The 21,021-nt window shown below is 34.9% G+C and overlaps 1 protein-coding gene across 1 annotated transcript in view; it reads right to left on the bottom strand.

Moving 5' to 3' along the window:
• The window catches only part of LOC117338975 (formin-like protein 20), an 80,513-nt gene extending 60,486 nt beyond the window's left edge, over window positions 1-20,027 (bottom strand). The window contains exons 1-2 of the mRNA XM_033900340.1: window positions 19,933-20,027; window positions 19,356-19,377 (exon numbers count right to left, since the gene is read on the bottom strand). Coding sequence (XP_033756231.1) covers window positions 19,356-19,377; window positions 19,933-20,027 — 117 coding nt within the window. The remainder of the gene's footprint in view (window positions 1-19,355; window positions 19,378-19,932) is intronic.
• Between the last annotated feature and the right edge of the window lie 994 nt (window positions 20,028-21,021).

Raw genomic sequence — 21,021 nt, 5'->3', positions numbered from 1 at the left:
TACCAAGCCATATAACGTTTACCTTAAGTATGACAATAATGATCACATAACTACCAAGCCATATAACGTTTACCTTAAGTATGACAATAATGATCACATCACTACCAAGCCATATGACGTTTACCTTAAGTATGACAATAATGATCACATCACTACCAAGCCATATAACGTTAATCTAAAGTATGACAATAATGGTCACATCACTACCAAGCCATATAACGTTTACCTTAAGTATGACAATAATGATCACATCACTACCAAGCCATATAACGTTTACCTTAAGTATGACAATAATGATCACATCACTACCAAGCCTTATAACGTTTACCTTAAGTATGACAATAATGGTCACATCACTACCAAGCCATATAACGTTTACCTTAAGTATGACAATAATGATCACATCACTACCAAGCCTTATAACGTTTACCTTAAGTATGACAATAATGATCACATAACTACCAAGCCATATAGCGTTTACCTTAAGTATGACAATAATGATCACATCACTACCAATTCATACAACGTTTACCTTAAGTATGACAATAATGATCACATCACTACCAAGCCATATAACGTCAATCTAAAGTATAACAATAATGATCACATCACTACCAAGCCATATAACGTTTACCTTAAGTATGACAATAATGATCACATCACTACCAAGCCATATAACGTTTACCTTAAGTATGACAATAATGGTAACATCACTACCAAGCCATATAACGTTTACCTTAAGTATGACAATAATGATCACGTCACTACCAAGCCATATAACGTTTACCTTAAGTATGACAATAATGATCATATCACTACCAAGCCATATAACGTTTACCTTAAGTATGACAATAATGATCACATCACTACCAAGCCATATAACGTTAATCTAAGGTATGCCAATAATGATCACATCACTACCAAGCCATATAACGTTTACCTTAAGTATGACAATAATTATCACATCACTACCAAGCCATATAACGTTTACCTTAAGTATGACAATAATGATCACATCACTACCAAGCCTTATAACGTTTACCTTAAGTATGACAATAATGATCACATAACTACCAAGCCATATAACGTTTACCTTAAGTATGACAATAATGATCACATCACTACCAAGCCATACAACGTTTACCTTAAGTATGACAATAATGATCACATCACTACCAAGCCATATAACGTCAATCTAAAGTATGACAATAATGATCACATCACTACCAAGCCATATAACGTTTGCCTTAAGTATGACAATAATGATCACATCACTACCAAGCCATATAACGTTTACCTTAAGTATGACAATAATTATCACATCACTACCAAGCCATATAACGTTTACCTTAAGTATGACAATAATGATCACGTCACTACCAAGCCATATAACGTTTACCTTAAGTATGACAATAATGATCAGATCACTACCAAGCCATATAACGTTGACCTAAGTATGACAATAATGATCACATCACTACCAAGCCATATAACGTTAATCTAAAGTATGACAATAATGATCACATCACTACCAAGCCATATAACGTTAATCTAAAGTATGACAATAATGATCACATCACTACCAAGCCATATAACGTTAATCTAAAGTATGACAATAATGATCACATCACTACCAAGCCATATAACGTTTACCTTAAGTATGACAATAATGATCACATCACTACCAAGCCATATAACGTTTACCTTAAGTATGACAATAATGATCACATCACTACCAAGCCATATAACGTTTACCTTAAGTATGACAATAATGATCACATCACTACCAAGCCATATAACGTTTACCTTAAGTATGACAATAATGATCACATCACTACCAAGCCATATAACGTTAATCTAAAGTATGACAATAATGATCACATCACTACCAAGCCATATAACGTTTACCTTAAGTATGACAATAATGATCACGTCACTACCAAGCCATATAACGTTTACCTTAAGTATGACAATAATGATCATATCACTACCAAGCCATATAACGTTTACCTTAAGAATGACAATAATGATCACATCACTACCAAGCCATATAACGTTAATCTAAAGTATGCCAATAATGATCACATCACTACCAAGCCATATAACGTCAATCTAAAGTATGACAATAATGATCACATCACTACCAAGCCATATAACGTTAATCTAAAGTATGCCAATAATGATCACATCACTACCAAGCCATATAAAGTTTACCTTAAGTATGACAATAATTATCACATCACTACCAAGCCATATAACGTTTACCTTAAGTATGACAATAATGATCACATCACTACCAAGCCTTATAACGTTTACCTTAAGTATGACAATAATGATCACATAACTACCAAGCCATATAACGTTTACCTTAAGTATGACAATAATGATCACATCACTACCAATTCATACAACGTTTACCTTAAGTATGACAATAATGATCACATCACTACCAAGCCATATAACGTCAATCTAAAGTATAACAATAATGATCACATCACTACCAAGCCATATAACGTTTACCTTAAGTATGACAATAATGATCACATCACTACCAAGCCATATAACGTTTACCTTAAGTATGACAATAATGGTCACATCACTACCAAGCCATATAACGTTTACCTTAAGTATGACAATAATGATCACGTCACTACCAAGCCATATAACGTTTACCTTAAGTATGACAATAATGATCATATCACTACCAAGCCATATAACGTTTACCTTAAGTATGACAATAATGATCACATCACTACCAAGCCATATAACGTTAATCTAAGGTATGCCAATAATGATCACATCACTACCAAGCCATATAACGTTTACCTTAAGTATGACAATAATTATCACATCACTACCAAGCCATATAACGTTTACCTTAAGTATGACAATAATGATCACATCACTACCAAGCCTTATAACGTTTACCTTAAGTATGACAATAATGATCACATAACTACCAAGCCATATAACGTTTACCTTAAGTATGACAATAATGATCACATCACTACCAAGCCATACAACGTTTACCTTAAGTATGACAATAATGATCACATCACTACCAAGCCATATAACGTCAATCTAAAGTATGACAATAATGATCACATCACTACCAAGCCATATAACGTTTGCCTTAAGTATGACAATAATGATCACATCACTACCAAGCCATATAACGTTTACCTTAAGTATGACAATAATTATCACATCACTACCAAGCCATATAACGTTTACCTTAAGTATGACAATAATGATCACGTCACTACCAAGCCATATAACGTTTACCTTAAGTATGACAATAATGATCACGTCACTACCTAGCCATATAACGTTTACCTTAAGTATGACAATAATGATCACATCACTACCAAGCCATATAACGTTAATCTAAAGTATGACAATAATGATCAGATCACTACCTAGCCATATAACGTTGACCTAAGTATGACAATAATGATCACATCACTACCAAGCCATATAACGTTAATCTAAAGTATGACAATAATGATCACATCACTACCAAGCCATATAACGTTAATCTAAAGTATGACAATAATGATCACGTCACTACCAAGCCATATAACGTTTACCTTAAGTATGACAATAATGATCACATCACTACCAAGCCATATAACGTTTACCTTAAGTATGACAATAATGATCACATCACTACCAAGCCATATAACGTTAATCTAAAGTATGACAATAATGATCACATCACTACCAAGCCATATAACGTTTACCTTAAGCATGACAATAATGACCACATCACTACCAAGCCATATAACGTTAATCTAAAGTATGACAATAATGATCACATCACTACCAAGCCATATAACGTTAATCTAAAGTATGACAATAATGATCACGTCACTACCAAGCCATATAACGTTTACCTTAAGTATGACAATAATGGTCACATCACTACCAAGCCATATAACGTTTACCTTAAGTATGACAATAATGATCACATCACTACCAAGCCTTATAACGTTTACCTTAAGTATGACAATAATGATCACATAACTACCAAGCCATATAACGTTTACCTTAAGTATGACAATAATGATCACATCACTACCAAGCCATACAACGTTTACCTTAAGTATGACAATAATGATCACATCACTACCAAGCCATATAACGTCAATCTAAAGTATGACAATAATGATCACATCACTACCAAGCCATATAACGTTTGCCTTAAGTATGACAATAATGATCACATCACTACCAAGCCATATAACGTTTACCTTAAGTATGACAATAATTATCACATCACTACCAAGCCATATAACGTTTACCTTAAGTATGACAATAATGATCACGTCACTACCAAGCCATATAACGTTTACCTTAAGTATGACAATAATGATCACGTCACTACCTAGCCATATAACGTTTACCTTAAGTATGACAATAATGATCACATCACTACCAAGCCATATAACGTTAATCTAAAGTATGACAATAATGATCAGATCACTACCAAGCCATATAACGTTGACCTAAGTATGACAATAATGATCACATCACTACCAAGCCATATAACGTTAATCTAAAGTATGACAATAATGATCACATCACTACCAAGCCATATAACGTTAATCTAAAGTATGACAATAATGATCACGTCACTACCAAGCCATATAACGTTTACCTTAAGTATGACAATAATGATCACATCACTACCAAGCCATATAACGTTTACCTTAAGTATGACAATAATGATCACATCACTACCAAGCCATATAACGTTAATCTAAAGTATGACAATAATGATCACATCACTACCAAGCCATATAACGTTTACCTTAAGTATGACAATAATGATCACGTCACTACCAAGCCATATAACGTTAATCTAAAGTATGACAATAATGATCACATCACTACCAAGCCATATAACGTTAATCTAAAGTATGACAATAATGATCACGTCACTACCAAGCCATATAACGTTTACCTTAAGTATGACAATAATGGTCACATCACTACCAAGCCATATAACGTTTACCTTAAGTATGACAATAATGGTCACATCACTACCAAGCCATATAACGTTAATCTAAAGTATGACAATAATGATCACATCACTACCAAGCCATATAACGTTTACCTAAAGTATGACAATAATGATTACATCACTACCAAGCCATATAACGTTTACCTTAAGTATGACAATAATGATCACATAACTACCAAGGCATATAACGTTTACCTTAAGTATGACAATAATGATCACATCACTACCAAGCCATATAACGTTTACCTTAAGTATGACAATAATGATCACATAACTACCAAGCCATATAACGTTTACCTTAAGTATGACAATAATGATCACGTCACTACCAAGCCATATAACGTTAATCTAAAGTATGACAATAATGATCACGTCACTACCAAGCCATATAACGTTTACCTTAAGTATGACAATAATGGTCACATCACTACCAAGCCATATAACGTTTACCTTAAGTATGACAATAATGATCACATCACTACCAAGCCTTATAACGTTTACCTTAAGTATGACAATAATGATCACATAACTACCAAGCCATATAACGTTTACCTTAAGTATGACAATAATGATCACATCACTACCAAGCCATACAACGTTTACCTTAAGTATGAAAATAATGATCACATCACTACCAAGCCATATAACGTCAATCTAAAGTATGACAATAATGATCACATCACTACCAAGCCATATAACGTTTGCCTTAAGTATGACAATAATGATCACATCACTACCAAGCCATATAACGTTTACCTTAAGTATGACAATAATTATCACATCACTACCAAGCCATATAACGTTTACCTTAAGTATGACAATAATGATCACGTCACTACCAAGCCATATAACGTTTACCTTAAGTATGACAATAATGATCACGTCACTACCTAGCCATATAACGTTTACCTTAAGTATGACAATAATGATCACATCACTACCAAGCCATATAACGTTTACCTTAAGTGTGACAATAATGATCACATCACTACCAAGCCATATAACGTTAATCTAAAGTATGACAATAATGATCACATCACTACCAAGCCATATAACGTTAATCTAAAGTATGACAATAATGATCACGTCACTACCAAGCCATATAACGTTTACCTTAAGTATGACAATAATGATCACATCACTACCAAGCCATATAACGTTTACCTTAAGTATGACAATAATGATCACATCACTACCAAGCCATATAACGTTAATCTAAAGTATGACAATAGTGATCACATCACTACCAAGCCATATAACGTTTACCTTAAGTATGACAATAATGATCACGTCACTACCAAGCCATATAACGTTAATCTAAAGTATGACAATAATGATCACATCACTACCAAGCCATATAACGTTAATCTAAAGTATGACAATAATGATCACGTCACTACCAAGCCATATAACGTTTACCTTAAGTATGACAATAATGGTCACATCACTACCAAGCCATATAACGTTTACCTTAAGTATGACAATAATGGTCACATCACTACCAAGCCATATAACGTTAATCTAAAGTATGACAATAATGATCACATCACTACCAAGCCATATAACGTTTACCTAAAGTATGACAATAATGATTACATCACTACCAAGCCATATAACGTTTACCTTATGTATGACAATAATGATCACATAACTACCAAGCCATATAACGTTTACCTTAAGTATGACAATAATGATCACATCACTACCAAGCCATATAACGTTTACCTTAAGTATGACAATAATGATCACATAACTACCAAGCCATATAACGTTTACCTTAAGTATGAAAATAATGATCACGTCACTACCAAGCCATATAACGTTAATCTAAAGTATGACAATAATGGTCACATCACTACCAAGCCATATAACGTTTACCTTAAGTATGACAATAATAATCACACCACAATGTTACATCTACAATATCCCTGTTGTATAAAATTAACTTTTATCATTCTACCACAAAAAGTTGTCCAGATAATCAAGGTAAATTTTACGATAGCATTACTGCTGGAGTGTATCCTATCTTTTAATTAGTCATGCAAAAGTAGATGATAGCATTTATCCGATCTGATATAAAATGACTTGATTTTTGGATTTGTTTTGTTTAATGATTGACAAGATATAACCAAAACGCATAATTATTGAAATATCTAACCGACTTATACTTCATTTAAAGTGCATTTGTCATACGGGTTTTCTGTCCTGTAACGCAAAAATGTTTAAAAAAAAAACTGTGGAAAGAAATCTATTACAGTGCCCGTCATGATAAACCTTTTTTCTAATGCTGATGTGATGACTTTAATACAAAACTCCTTGGTGTGTCTCTGGTGGTCTTGTAATCAGCCGAAGATCTGATAAAGATTGTTGTTATACTGGAATTGAATGAGACTTTTTCACTTTGTGTGAAGTAAGACAGATTCTGTTGTTTGTAAAGCATGTAACATCACAGAGCAGGTTTATTGTCAAGTGTGGTTTAAACCCTCCGTGACCACACTAAGGAAGTGGCAATGATTTAATCGCTTTACTATCTCCTGTATATCTTGGTATTCAGTTTACAACCCTGTGGAGAAGTATGGAGATTCGCCTTATACTGTTTCACATAAATACTTAAGGTATTACCTTCTTAATGAAACATGTTCTTAAATTAAACACTGCTACACCCCGTATAAGCTTCTTTTTTGTGTGATTCATCAATTGTTGCTATTTCCGCTTCTAGTTGCACTAGTAACATCATATTTGTTACTGACTCACCGCAACATGCATGGTTTTAATTACTTCATGTGGATAAGTCAAAGCAATTCTCGTTTCTTTACCGAAAAATTGATTACCTCATGATGTTCCCATTTAGAATCCACAAAGCCGCTATAGACAGGGCTTTGTTTTGTAATAAAATGGTGAATAGATGGTGATATTGAATCTTCGTTTACTGCTTATTCTGACTATGTAGTACAGTGCATTTGGCATATTTGTCTGCATGTTTGTATAGTGCCGGAAGGTGAGAATTTATTCTTAGTTGATTATCAATTCATATTTTCTACGAAACTCACCAATTACTTATATATATTACATGAAGAAGACCGTGTTGCTTTAAACCAGAAATTATAGAGTTAACCCGAAACTCACAATCACTTGATCAAATCTCGCATATGTAACGAAGTGTGGAGTAATTTATTACTTAAAACCAGCAAACAGAACGCCATCGTATAAAACGTAAATATGTTAAGCAGAAATTCTTTAAAAATATACTTTGTTTGTCAGCAGCTTGTTTTTGACGTTTATTTCAAAGCACTTGTCCTGAGGGTAGTGCTGCTTGATTTTGAAAATAAAAACTTCGAATGAAAAACATGTGGTAAGTAGATTTTATAGTGGATGTTTGTTATAGAATATACCCTCATCAAACCGTAATAAAAGTAGATTTAAGCAAGAAAATACGTGTATTTATTTAACACTCTAAATTCCATGTACACATTAGTTTCTCGAGAACATTACATTATCTCTGAAACCTTTCGGGTTTTACGTTCCGTTGATGTCGTGTCCCTATTTTTGACGCGACGTTATAGACACGTGTAATAATGAAACGCCTATAAAAATCGACATTTCAATAATTTCACGTCACGTTCTGAAATAAGACCTTTATTTATCAGATCAATATCTTGTATTAAAGCACAATCACTAGTAAACGCCTAAAAATATGTTCATACAATCAATAAAAGATAATATAAAAAAACGAACATTAATGGCCATTTCTCTGAAAGTTGTTTATATATCGAATAAAGTGTACTATGGAATAACTCTCCTATGTTTAACAGAAATTTCACTTTGAAATATTTCAAATTGAAATTTTGACATGTTCAAGTTCATTTTTTTTTTGAGTGAATTGGGCATTGACATTCATTTTGTTTACCTTTTGTACCACTATAATAAGTCAACTAGGACGCGCCCATATGTGCAAGATGCATGCGAGCAGTGTGTGTGCTTTGTGATGTTTAGGTATATTGGTGTTTGTCTTATAGCACGAAAATGATGTCGACTTTATAGTGCTACCTTACTGAAACATATTGCCGAAGACACCCAGCAGGACAAATCACCCGGACAAGGGGATTGAACCGGAACCTACCGCGTAAGGCCAAACGCCCCACTAAGGCCAAAAGTTATGTAATGTCAAGGGAGACATGATAAAATAGGGTTGGAAAGTGCCGCCTCTCACGACCATGCAACGGGGGCAGAAGGTACAATTCTTACACCCTATCTGCAGGGAAGATATTGTATATTCAAACAAACCCACTTAGATTGTGTTCGTCTATGTATCAGAAAATACATGTGAAGATTGTTATAACGTCGATATATGTATGGTGGTTCTAACAATCTGTGGCCAAAGCAGTGTAAAAATAAACACAGGAGAAATGACAATAGATTCAAGTTATGCATTAGATACACGAATCTAATAACTGTTTAAACTGCGTATACATCAATAAATATCTGTGATCAATTACTGACTATCTTTTTAGAAACAAAATGACAAGAACTCTTGTCACTAGTATTATTAAAATCCTGCAAAGTATACGTTACATATATCAAATTATATTGTATAGTTGTTAGATTTCGATTTTCAATATTCTGCATTAAGTTTTTATATTGAGTTTATATTTACATTCATTGGGAATTTATTTTCGCGCTATATCCTATCACCGCAAATGTTGCTAAATCACATCACCCGCTAAAATAGCAAACTACAGTATACTTGAGCAGGATTAATTCACAAGAAATGTTGATTACATAAAGTTATATAAAACAGCAGAATAGCTGCATTCGACTGTACTTTACCGATCAGAAAGTCATCACTATTGTCCATTATTTAGAAAAGTATAAGAATCGCCTAAGCTGTTGATGGAATGTGAAGAAAATGTTAAACCAAACCAAAAATGAATTTAGAATAAGGATACCCAGAGATACTGTTACAAAAGTGAGTCGAAACAAATCTGATTGTAATTAAGTGAGATTTCATTTCATAAGGAATCTTTCTTCACTAGAATGTTTTGAATACCCATATCGCATTACATTCAGATGTAATAACTAAACATGTTGACAAAATGTTCTTACTATGATAATTGATATATACCTAAAGTAAGATTTGAAAGCATGAAACAATTATAGACATTTTCACGAGATAATCCACTTTGAGAAAACGTACAATTGTGTAAACAGTCCCACATTTGGTTGACTAATTATTAAGATGGATGTAGGATTACACCTTCTGACAGATGCTGACTGCTCTCGTAAGAGTACGGAGACACAGTTCTACCTCTAGATAAGTGTCTGTATGTTCGGCCACCCAACAAGATCACTGTTACGGTACCCCATATCGAGAACGTGTCTTCTACTCCGTTTTAGTACTGGAAAAACGGTCCCCCACCGGAAAATTGATTAAGATTCTTTTACAAAATGTTTTATGCAGAATATATTTTATACCTATTTGAACATAACATGGTTTCACGAGGTGGGTTCCACAAGTTTTCCCCTTTGAATGCTCTGTGAATGTGGACATATATAACCATATGTCTGAACAGATACGGTAGAACAGTTGTCTGGATACTTCTCCGATTATAAATCAGCAGTTTAATTTCTAAATGTAAGCTGGACTTTTGATCAAACACATCTCATCTTATTTATGTTCCGTATGGAGTTAATTTTTCTCGGGTTACGGCTCCTTCTGCCACGAGGCTGGCCGGCGTCACCAACATCTATAGCTCGCCATTCTTACATTGTTGTAATGTAGTGAAGAAATTCGACTTAAAAAGTCACATTTCTTCACAGAAATGCATATTTTTATTATAAAGCTGCCTTCGGTGTCCCCCTCCTCTGACCAATAGTCACAGAACATGTATCTTAGTACATAAAAAAGAAAATATGAAAAATATATTTCTGGATAAAGTTGACAGGCAAAAGACCCGAACAGTGGGCCGACACTGCACTCGTCTCCGCTTGGTCCTAGAGATCGGACAAGGCAGCTATCACGTCCTTTGATTAACGTTGATTTAGGGGTACTCTATCCAATACCCGTATTCTTAAGCCCACATTATGTCAAAGATTAAACTGACCGTAAAGACAGACATATCTTTCCTTTAACTGACATTTATATAGAAATAAAAGCAAGCCCTCACGGGTCCGACTACGGTATCATTTTGTATACCCTTTGATATTAAATTGTAAGTTTTATGAGTTGATTGATTCACAAGCACAGCCGAACGTTTTTTCTCCTCATCTCCTTTTTATATGTATGTAGGCAGGCGTTGATGGGTATGCTGACCATTAAAGGAATGTCAACGTTTAGATATTATCACGACAAGGGGGCGGGTACCGACAAGTTTTATATACCACAAAACAAGTTTAAATTGTGTTTAACATTTTACTTTAGCCAACAAATATCAAATTTCCGCACATAAAAGACGAATAAACACCATGCAAGGCTTCTTCTAAACAAGAAATGGACGAAGATGTGTGTCATTGTGGATGATATCTACCGACTATCAGGCCGGTGTTTTATCAGCAATGTACAAAGACTTGCGAGGTTTCCTCACCCTCAACTGACAGCCTGTCACCACGACGTGACATCTCGTCATACATTTCTATAAGGAGATAAACATCAGAATGCTGACAACATCTCAACGGCAGCAGCCATTTTTATTTCACTTACCAGTTAGATCAAAGTAAATGTTTTGTGCGCATGCTCGAACAGCATTGCCTTTCTGAACGTTTGCGGTATTAGCCTCTTCAGGTACAGATATATACATAGGTTTTAACTGGAATGATCACGTGCAAATATATACATAATTATAACGGTAAATGTTCAGTTACAAATATATACATAATTGCAATGGGAAATATCCATTCACAAATACATGTACATGTATATACATAATTTTAACGGGAAATGTCCATTCACAAATATATACATAATTATAATGGGGAATATCCCTTCACAAATATATACATAATTCTAATGGGGAATATCCCTTCACCAATATATACATAATTGTAATGGGGAATATCCCTTCACAAAAATATACATAATTGTAACGGGGAATATCCCTTCACAAAAATATACATAACTATAACGGTAAATATCCATTCACAAATATATACATAATAAGAACGGGAAATGTCTAATCCTAAATACATACATAATTATAACGGTAAATGTCCATTCACAAATATATACATAATTACGGTAAATGTTCAGTTACAAATATATACATAATTATAACGGGGAATGATGTCTTCTGAAATGGTTATCAGTAGTGAAGATATCGTTCTGCTTTTTACAGTAACAAATAACACAGCAACGAATTGCTAATCACAAAATCTGAAAATTTGTTTAGAGAATTCAAGTAAAAAGTCATTTTCTATGTCCCGTTAAAATTATGTATATATTTGTGAATGGACACTTCCCGTTAAAATTATGTATATACATGTACATGTATTTGTGAATGGATATTTCCCATTGCAATTATGTATATAGATTCATAAAATATTAAACAGGAGTTAAAGTTTATTGACAATATGAATGCCAGTATGACGAAGCCAAATATAACGAAATAAAGTTAACATTTTATGTTTTCTCTTTAAGCGGGTGGGACCTTACAAAAAAACTTTATTCAGTGAAGCATTGAATTTTGCAATTAATCATATGTCTGAGAATTTTTTTATAATATTTGCTGTTTTGACCAAAAAAGAAGAGAAGGTTACATTCTAACTCTAAATAAATAAAACCTGTGAAAAAATAGAGATTAACATGAAAGCCCATGAAAAATTACAAAACTAATATGACCAGGCGTCCCTAATGGGTAAACGTCTTCTACATCAACGGCGCCACCCGCTGGGTAAATCTGACTCAAATCCATACAAAATGCTATGCTCAATATGACATAATAATATGACATTCTCAATATGAGAAGTATGGTATTGACAACGGAACCACTAGACACGCCAACAGATCATTACGTCATCAACGAATATCTCTCTTTCTCCTAACTGTGGCCATGTATGACGGAAACGTGTTATTTGTAACAATGAGATGGTGTCCGCTGAATTAGGATTTTATTGTGGGTATATTGTACGTAGGTAAATGAGATATGCAACGCGCACTTGATGAGTAAGATGAGAGAGATGAAAAGCAAGAGAAGTAGGGTGGCTATCTAGTTACATAATATATAAACGGTTGAAGACTGACGTTCTCAACAGTATGGCAAAGTCTCGGAACAAAGGAAGTATACCTTGATTCTTTACAATTATGATATTGTTAAAGATTGGAATTTGTTTTCTTTACAGATTATTTAATGAGCGTGACGTAGGTATCAATACATCCACGTGTTGTATATTACACATGCGCTGTATTAATACAGACGGGAGTCATTTCACTGGAATTTTAACTGTTATTCCATCCTTCATATATACAAATGGACGTAAATTTGTCACTAAGATGTTAGTTATTCATCACTAGCGCTCTGTCTGGGGTTTTCGCCTATAGCTAACGTTGATTAGTCCTTTCATGCTTGAAAACCCCGTTACTTGCCTTTTCATTGACAACATTAGCATATAAATTTATGCATACATGCTTCATAAAAATGCATTACATGTATAAAACACACACAAAAACTAACCAAGCAAACTAACCACGTGGAACCTCCTCAACTCATAAATCTACGTTAGTAACTTAAATATAGACATTTCGCCTATCGTGTCTGACCTGTTAGGGCAGAAGTTGTTCTAACTATACCACCAAACCACCTACTTCTGGGTTTAAATTATTACGACACTACAACGGATGTGCACCATACCTATAAACTTCCGACGGGAAACAATTTCATGTCAGAATTGCAATAATTAGCCCCTTATATGACATATTAATATGTGTATAGAGAAACGTAATAAAATATAACAGTCAAAGCTATGCAAGGTAAGCACACCAGTTCAGTTCCCAAATCTGTCGTCTGCTCATTCCCGCCTTATTTTACCACGTGCAGCAATGACGCGACAACAGGTAACTGAATTTGTAACATTATGCAAAAATAACTTTCTTTGACTTTTTATATTTTCGGGGACTGAATTTCATTAGTATCATATTAAAACAAATCATGCTTGGAGCATATGTATGATATATAGAGGATCAAATAGCTTCGTTAACAAACCGGAAGTCAAACCTCATTATGTGGAAGTTCGTGAGAAACTGATTTTCTTTTCGAGATAACGAGTATGTTTTAGCTGTCGGATTTTTTTACTCCGAGTTAAGCACGATCTTCGAGTTATCAGACTGCGAGTTAACGATGTTTAACTGTAGTATTTGTTAACACAACGCCAAAGCACTTCATATGTAAGTTGAAACAATGTTCAATAATTGGTACCGGAAAATTAATCATTAAGCAGGTTTCGGGATGATGGTTCACGCGATGGGAATAGTAAACACGATTGCCTGTAAATGTGATCATGTTAACGGTACAACATATCAACACTGATTGCTCTTAACATTTTAAATTCCAATTCTTTTATTATTGTCGTATCCTTTCATTGTTTTGACACATATTCCCCCCATTTTGATACCTGTATACTTGACGGCACAGTCAAACCGACTTACTAATGCTGTGGACAATCGTTTCACCATATTTCACTGATAAAAATAAATTATTGTCATGGGTATAGTAGATTAAAAAAAAATAGAGACTGCTGACGTGTAAATAAACAATACACATATCAAAATATAAATAAAGCTTGGTTAAGCTAATGAACAAAAGGAAGATACAAAAAAGACCACGGAAAGAGTACTGGAATAAGACCATGTGTATCACAAGGGTAAACGTCTTCTTTACTTTAGGTATTTGGCCATTAGTGCAACAATTACGTCATCGATGGGAATTTTAGTGATTCTGAGAGTATTACGGTGTCCTATACCAGGGATGTTTGACGCTAGGGTTGTCACCAAGACCACGCGTACAAACGGATGGTAGGGTCCGAGGTCATCTGAACACAATTCTGATGTCTCCTAATTTGCAATCACCCCACCAGGAGATTTGATCCACATCTGCTGTCTGAATAATAAATAACACGAAAACAAGATATAATGAGATTTTATCCTAATCTCTGTCCTGTTTGATTATTATTTACTACAATAATTATCAGCACTTCAACACCTATTCTATTAAGATTGCAAGCTAATACCTTAAATATAATTCTCTTTATTCATCAGAGTGCAATATTTGGAGAGAAAATGACTAAAAGTTTAAAGGTTAAACTCATTTGCTGAGTCGGTTGTCGCGTGGGCGTGGTTTACATTAAGTTATATGGCCCCAATTACAACTAACATGCGTCTGTGTCTCGACCCTACCGACGCACCAACCTATAGGACGCGAGATTTATCGAGGGCTACGTCCGGCTGGTCAGTAACGTTGACCACACAGCGAACTGACCACTCTCTCTAATTATCTCTCCATCAACTGTAATTTAAACACATACAAAATTATGCCATTCAACGGAAAGCTATTTCAATTGTAGTTGAGGTTTTTCACGAAAAATCTAATAGGTTTGTATTTCCAAATGAATAGTGAAGTCATTGCCTGACGTCGAAGGTTCAGCATAGGGATTCTTTATGTTCCCTCCCCACTGGATTCTAATTAAAAGTAACAAGGATGACTGTGTGTCCCTGCTGACTTGTTTACCCAAGGGCTATGGTGAAGCTGTAGTTGGTTCAAAGGTCAATTATAGACACCGAATGCAGTCAATGTGTGAAAGCAATCCGGATTGCTCCGAGCTGCATGTTACAATGACGAACTCGGCTCGGTCGGGTGCATACCACCTCCTCTACAATGGCGGTCTGTTGAGACCAAACGTTTCTCGACATACAACTTTATCAGTGTCGTGAAAACGTCTGGCCTGTAAAAGGGACATATTGACATGTACAGAGGGCATCAAAAGGCATCAAAACCAATCTAACCTTAACGAATATCCTCTCCACGCTCACGCCGATCATAGTCTTGTCTTTTACATTCTACTCAAATCAATTGCTCTTCAACTACTTCGCCTGATCGGCCATTGTCTTCTGCAATTAAAAACATAATTTCAGTTTTATAAGCCACAGTATTTCAAGAGGCATATAATCAAGGACAATAAACACGTACCAATAAAATATTTTCGGTAGAAATTTTATCAAAATAACAACTTTTTCTTAATTGCTTGAAAGAATTAAAGATATATATCATAAAGCACCCACCTTTCCGGAACTCTGATTGGTTAAGTCGTAATGACGTGTACAGGTAAGATGATGTATTGGTATATTAGATAGGCGTTGTTTCGACACAAAGCCACAAACAAACAAACGATCACAGAAAACGTATCCTCTGTATAGGAGGTGTCCATTGACTAATAGTTAATTAAGACATTTTCGTCAGGGATTGTTTTGGCGGATTGACCTCTAATAAAGCCCATATGTCACATAATCAAGAACAATCTGTTTGAACTTCACCTGCAAGTCCTACTACACCGGAATATTTCTTTCTTTCTTTTTTTGTATTGCCTATTTAAGAATTAGCACAATGTAACACACAGTAATTGTATAAATATCTGCCTGCAAGTGTAACCTACGGGAACATCATATTCATTCATTTAAGTGTACTAAGTCTCCGACTTATCATCAATAGTACCAGAACAACAACCGAGTTTCCAACTTAGTGTTATACATACAATGTACCTCCTAGCTCGACTGTGGTCGTTTACCTCGTACGTGGAAGAGATCGGTGTTGAGACGCGGAGTTCATCCTGTCCTCGTTATCAGGGAGGCACAACACCTGGCCTACAAGATCAGGATTAGAGAATTATTAATTTAATGCCCACGTGTATGTCAAAATAGTTTTTTTTAATAAAACTCGAAATATGTGAAAGGAAACACCTAGATATGTCTACCAATTTAGTGTTAAGCTGGTCATTTCGAATCTAGGCAGGTGAGCTTTTTTGAATAAATTTGAATATTTCCGTCTGAAACATGATTGAAAGTTCCGCAACGGAGACCGGAATTCGGTCAGTAGTAGTGCATGGGGGAACAGATTAACATATATCAAAATTAAACGAAAAAATAATTTAAAAAAAATAATGTAAAACATTGTTTACACAAACTAACAAAAACTTATCAAATATCATTAAATCTTTGAATATATATAGAATAATGTGAAATATGCCCCGTGTATAATCTATTTTGCTTTATATTGTAGACAGTCTATACTGTAATGAAATTTTGACGAGTTCCAGAGGTTTCCAACTTTTATACTGATCCTCAACCGATCCAAAAAAAGTAGAGATGCTCAAATATGATCCGCGTTAATGTCAAACTATAAAACGCCCCCTTAACATGTTTATCTAACTTGATATTGAAGATCTAAAATCAGAATACAAGCATGGTATATTTTTTGTAGTCTGTCAATCATCATAGTTTTTATAGTGTATATCCCTAAGCGTACATCATGACGAAACCTGGAAGTGTTGCTTCATCTATGGACCTACTAATAAAAAAGTCACACTTTACGGAATTTCTATTTTCTGTCGAATAATCTATCATTACAAAGCTAAACCATATAGTTATAGGCGTCATACAAATTTTTAAACAGTTTATGAACAAAGAGGATTGTATAAAATATGTATGTATAAGTAGAACCTTTTAATTGCAAACTACCAATAACAGCAATATATGCCGGACTATGCATATAAAACTATCATATAATCGTCTCGACCTTCTCGGACTATCTGGTGAATACTTCAGTGGCTGGAAGTATGGATTGACTTGGGTTGGTGCTGTTTAACGTCCGATCAACAGCTATGGTCATGTAACGACGGGGAAATGTGGAAATGTATATAAACAAAATTATCATTCATGTCTCCATTTGAAGGCAATCGTTAATTTACGGTTGCCCAATTTGTTCCAAATCGAACACTTGCAGCTTCATGAGATCGGGAAATCTTCTAATGGAGGATCGACTGTTGGAATAGTCTATCGATCTCTTATAGTAGTCTTAACATGTTTGGTGATTAGTTTATCAATCCTAGCCTTGTTTTCTGTAAACAACATTGATATTCCTTGGATGCTTTGTTCCACGACTAGTCATACCGGCCAGTAAGATATAATATAAAAAATCCCATAGAAATGCACTTCAGTAAGAAAAATGGAAATAATGTTAGCTATCGTATTCAAAATTCGAGTTATCTTCTTGGCGTTAAGAAACCCGTCAATATACCTTATGAACTGCAATAAATTGATCATCAGATGAACACCACTACTTATAAGCATGTACCACCCTTTGTCCCCAGCCACCCGAAGACCGCGCGGTGAGACCCATTACGTATATGTTTTAGATCATTTCTACGTTCGTTTTTGTAATTGTCCTTGATCTATAATGACATTTCAGTGATATATTGAATCAGACGTTTAAAAGTGCAAATAGCACTTCAATTAAAACACGTGTTGTTACGAGGCGGTGTATATATATGATTCTGCCATAACTCTAGGCGAGTGTCGGTAAACACGGGTACGTGTGTACAGTACTGACACCTCCTGGCTCCTAATACACGGTCAGTAAACCATTAACAGCAAAACTCTCAGACCTCTCGTCAAAGGAATGGAGACATGTCTGTCACGCGAGGCGCCTTGGTGTACGACTAATGTATTGTTGGTATACAGTGAGAAGTTCATCGCCTGTTTAAATACAAGTGTGCGAAGTCTCTTACCTTTGCACGTGTTTCCACGTTAGACGCCTCCGTCCAAGAAAATCATCAAATTACAGTAAAATCTACAACAAAATGATGAATATCTTTATGAAATAGCTATATACATAGAATATAATCCCAATTCTTCCCTAGTTAGCATGTAGCGGGCATCCCGTATGTTGTTCAGTGTGTTAGCTACCAGCTACTACAAGGACTTCCATCTCACTCAAAGTGTCCCTCGCCGTTCACGGCGTGATATATTCAGCAAACCAGCAAGCAATCGAGTCTATATGACAACACCATTCCAATTCACAGAGGTTCCATTTGTCGCAATAACGACACAAGATTTGTATTATTGGAACCCCTAATGAAAACGGGCACAATATAACGCATCAGAGAGGATTATTGCATCAGTTACCTGAAACAGTCAGGCATTTGCGTAGCGAGCACAATCCTGCCCTTCAAACAAGTAAGGTCGTCAATTGGGAACATTTGTACTTATTAATAAGTATATCAATCACAAACCGTAAGCTCTCCTAAATTAGGATGCTTTGATATTTTACAATTCATGTGATTAGGAACTCACAATTTTGCACTCAGTCTCAATTCTAAAGATGAAAGTTCACACTTAGACAATGTATTTCAGGACCATGTATTCTGTCTTGCCAACAATGTTCGGACATGCCCGACTTTATGGGTTTTCTTATGGAATTCCAGTTTCCTGCCACAGTAGGACCCTCGCGCGCCTCCATCTCAATATTGTTTCGTAATTGTTGTAACACAAATCAAGTTTACATTCAAGTGGTTTTATCAAAACTGTCCGCCGTAACAGAGTTAATTAAATAAGTATATCAACTTTTGTAAATTAGGCATTTTAAGCGGACAACTCACAGTCATTCTAAACCTTACACATACATCAATGTACACTGAGTGAATGCTGCTCATTAAAATAGAAAATATTGATTTAAAAGTTCATTTCATACATACAACATACATATCTTATTTACTATCTACTTATAACGATTATCATGTAACAAAACAGGAAGTGATCCACTCGTTCATATAACGAGTCTACCCATGATAATTCGGAGCCTATTAGGGAAGAACGTGATATATGCAGTTGCCAGTGGCTCCCCCTCCCGGTATACCCGTGTGACACCTACTTGACGAATTCAAAAGGGGTAAAGGGATACTCCGCAAGAGGTAGTCCCGCGCGAGCACTTGAGCCCCCTTCTTGGCCATGAGAGCTCTCCGCCATTGTACTCACAATACGTCTAGTGATATTTGTGATCACTAGCGACACTTGAAATATTTCATTTGATATAAACACTTAATTCGCGTGCCTTTAGAGGCTAACTTTGAAAAAATACCACAAATTGTGCTTTTGATATTTTAACTTTTCATGTCGAATTATAAATGATGAAAGTAAGACATCACAAAATGTTTATTTAATGTTACCAAAACTAAAAGACTTTAACCCTAATCAGACTACCCCAATAAGGACCATCACCTTCCTAGATACTCTCAGAGTTATTTTAAATATTGGCGTATACATAAAGGATAAAACCTTAACAATGTGATCCCCTCAGATATCTGAATTCAAAAACACATTTCAAGATGTGATTCAAGCACTCTCGGACGGTTAAGGGGACGATATCGGGTATGCTATTTGGCTAAAGAGACGTCGTGTCAAAGACGGCTTATACATCACAACAATCTTGACACAGAGACGTGAACACAAAATGCCATGTCATATTTGTAATACCCCCTGTCAAGGGTTAAAGATTCTCGGTTGGAGAGTATTGGAACCTTTAGATATTACCTCCAATCGCAAACGATCTGAGGAGATGGTTCAGCGTAGGAGTTAAAAGGCGAATTCTAAGTATTTTGTTCAACAAATTTACCATATATGAAGTTTTATCCTGCTTCTCTTGTTTCTCTATTCCTCTCACGGTCTTTCTATTTTTACATTTAATGGATTTTTTTTCTTTTGTCTATTGCTGTGAAATGTTTCTATTGGATTTGATTCAACGATACGCCCCAACCCGATCCAACTTAGAACATTGAAAATATGCTTACCATGTATGCATTTTGACCATACAATTATTGTGACATTATTTTTGCAGACATTGATATAAGCTTCTCGACATTAGGTACTCAATGATCAGATAAAATAGATATCGATAGTCGTAGTTCAGTATCTTATCTCATAAAAAACATTGCAAAGTAATCCGTTGATAATACCACAATCA

The sequence above is a fragment of the Pecten maximus genome, chromosome 12 (assembly GCF_902652985.1).
Source record: "Pecten maximus chromosome 12, xPecMax1.1, whole genome shotgun sequence".
NCBI classification, from domain to species: domain Eukaryota; kingdom Metazoa; phylum Mollusca; class Bivalvia; order Pectinida; family Pectinidae; genus Pecten; species Pecten maximus.
Note: the sequence above shows the minus strand (reverse complement) of the source record. Positions and strands in the feature narration are given on the sequence as shown.